At 38.7% G+C, this 2,906-nt stretch overlaps 1 protein-coding gene across 1 annotated transcript; it reads right to left on the reverse strand.

Annotated features, from left to right (window-relative positions):
• Window positions 1-2,156: 2,156 nt before the first annotated feature.
• LOC148039955 (glucan endo-1,3-beta-glucosidase 4-like) lies at window positions 2,157-2,634 on the reverse strand. The gene is made up of 2 exons (XM_087662713.1): window positions 2,535-2,634; window positions 2,157-2,431 (listed from the first exon to the last, which is right to left on the reverse strand). Exons 1-2 carry the CDS (start codon window positions 2,632-2,634, stop codon window positions 2,157-2,159), a joined length of 375 nt encoding a protein of 124 aa, XP_087518839.1.
• Window positions 2,635-2,906: the final 272 nt, after the last annotated feature.

Genomic DNA, 2,906 nt, shown 5'->3' on the forward strand with positions numbered 1-2,906 from the left:
TTCACAATCATTAGTAAAATAATACAATTAAACCGACAAAAGTGAATACCTAGCAGTTTTCAGCTACATAAATAAATTAATTGGTTAGAAATCAATCCTAACATTATTTTATCACGAGTAAGCACTCTAAAATCATAAATGTTTATTACTTTAAATATGTATTTTGCAGAATCACCCGCTATGGAATCACCCATGTACGCACTAAATTAACAAAACACCCGAAAATGATAGGTGTCCCCATCGACTTCTCGCACAAAGATTCCACTTTGTGTATGAGCCCCAGTAATAAAAGTTTATGGAATCCAGTGTAAAACTTACAGAATCCACCGTGTAATATGCCTCCTAGCATCATATAGAGACCTACTTCTAGAATTTTGTATACAATTGATGTTGTTTGTCGTGTGACCATAAAAATGACCAATTAAGAGAGTCAATTTCTTGCTAACAACTTGAGGGTAAGAAAAACTAGATTGTTCAATGACTAGTCTTTGCATAAGAGAGCTAATATATATATGAGTGTAAAATATTGCCCAAAAAGCACAACAATAAACAATTTCCTAGAAGTGGGTCATCTCTACTAAAGAGGAGGGTGATATTGGTTTGAAGTCCACTTAGAACAAGCTCATTTGAATAAACTTATATTCATTGAAGTGCCTATTTGATGATCAACATTGGGCTATCATTATCATGCACCAGCTCACCTTAGTAACTCTCCCCTATGCTCTGTGAAACCCTTGTCTCCTGTTGACAAGTTATTTCATGTTAGGGGCAAACTCAAAGTCTTGTAGTCACATGTTGCCTGGAACCTAATCGATAATTGGAAATAAAAATAAAAACACTTCCTCTAAATCCATGTGATATTCCAAGATATTTATGAGTCATCCTCCTTGAGGCGGCCACTCCTTTGCTACACTTAATATCTTTCTCTAGAAATTGCTATTAAATTAACTCTCTCTAAGGATACAACTATAGTGTTAACTCATCTCCATGATGTATGTTTATGAAAATGTAAGATGATGATGTAATATACCCTTTTTTGTCTTTTCTTGAAGTTAATCATGTGTGGTCTAAGCTTCTTGAGGCTATGCATCCAATTGGCTTGCAGTTAAATGGCTTCTGTGTCAAACAAGCTATGTTACTAGAGAATCATGGCAAGTTTGTTTAACCATTTTACATCATATTTAGAATGCTAGAAATGAGGTTCTTTTTGGTATGTCTAAGAATGGTTCAAAACTTCTCTCTATAATTGCAAGGAGCTTGGAGATAGCCAAAGCTATGATGAAACACCTTGAAGGATATACCTATAAAGAAAACACTCCTACTTATGATGATTAAAAAGTGTTTGTAGATGATCTCTGCTACTATAAGAACTTTCCTCAAAAGTTGGAGGTTCTATGGTTATTATTGTATATTAATACTATTTGCCTAAAAAAGAAACATTCAATGTAAAGAAGGAGACCAACACAATGTAACATGTATAAATACCTTTTAAGAAAATAAATGACAAATTACTTGCCATGTGATAATCTTGCACTTGTTTTGACCATTACATTGCTAACCATCTAGAACCCTAGGGATTTTCATAGAGACAAAGTGGGTATTTTATTATCTTCTTTCATGTTTACTAGCACATTCGTAAACCCAAATGACATCACTTGGCAAGAGAGAGAAGATCGCACATCCTTTAGATTGGACACCAAGAGAGAATTATTGTTACGGATGCACTTGAAGCAATACTCACATTAGGTAGAGGAGGTGGCCATGAAAAGCATTTCCATTGAGTTGATCAAAAGAATACACTAGTGAGAAGTAAGTAAATTGGCTTCAACGTCAATAGCCAATAGCCAATGATTACAATTCCAAACAAGTGGATAAAATAACAAAGGGCGACGAGCATTAACCAAAGCTAAACAAGTCATGCTCGTAAGTCAGAGTTGGGGTGCTAGGTCGACGCGGAGGCCGGGTAGTTGCATTGATCATTAGCTGTATCAAAAGCATCCGAGAAGAACAAACATGTGTCAAGTTAGTAAAGCTCCGATATATAAAGATATCAAACGCATAGAAAAAAGCAAAAGCAACTTTATTTATGTAGAAGGTGAAATGACAGGACAACTGGAAGATATATGAAGATTAACAACGAGCTGCATTAGGAGATATTATAGCATACGGCTGGGATTGGATGAAATGAGCATGGCGGCTCCCTGGAAGTCGCAGGTGGCTCCATGGGGTTTCATGCTTTGATAATAGTCGTTCACAGCGTAATTCGCGTGGGAGTGGAGGTCCGTGGGAACGTAGCACGGGTTCCCAGGCATTATTGGCTTGCAATTGGCTCCGTTGGAGCAGGCCCACTCCATGACCGACTGCATGGCGTCGTCGCTTAAGCCGTCTTTCAGGATGCACCATTGGAAGACGCTGCCATTAATATTATCGTCTGCATGTGCGAAATAAAGGTCGACATAATGTTCAACGTTAACTTGATATATAATCATTCCAAGACACCAACGCAGTTTGTAAAAGCATATTTTACACACTACCTGCGAGTGTTGCGGGCAGAGACGCCGTCGCGATGAAGAAGACCACCTGGACGAACACGGCGGCGGCGGCCAGCTGAAGAGCGGATGAATATCGGGCCATGCTTGCTCGTCGTAAGTGGCTGTTGATGGGAGCTAATCGGTGATTATGCTAACGCAAGCAGCTTGCTGGTCTCACGCTAAAATTGCAATGAAGACGGGCGGGGACGTACCTATTTATAGGACGTCAGAGGAGGTGCACGATACGAGAGAAATATTCAATGATATCGTTCTACGGTCATCCAGCAATTATGGAGATCCATCGAAGCCCTAGATCTAACCAAGACAAGTTTGGTCCTTTACACACTAGGTCGGTAAAATTTCTCCTCATGAAAA

This window comes from Lygodium microphyllum, chromosome 2 (genome assembly GCF_053477565.2).
Source record: "Lygodium microphyllum isolate KBCC chromosome 2, Lygodium_microphyllum_v1.1.10, whole genome shotgun sequence".
Classification (NCBI taxonomy): domain Eukaryota; kingdom Viridiplantae; phylum Streptophyta; class Polypodiopsida; order Schizaeales; family Lygodiaceae; genus Lygodium; species Lygodium microphyllum.

Bases quoted from the DNA above. Each gene is read 5' to 3' on its own strand.
- LOC148039955 (XM_087662713.1), bottom strand. From the start codon at position 2,634: ATGGCCCGATATTCATCCGCTCTTCAGCTGGCCGCCGCCGCCGTGTTC. The intron at 2,432-2,534 runs GTAGTGTGTAAA...TCGCACATGCAG, and splicing joins TCTGCCCGCAACACTCGCAG to ACGATAATATTAATGGCAGC.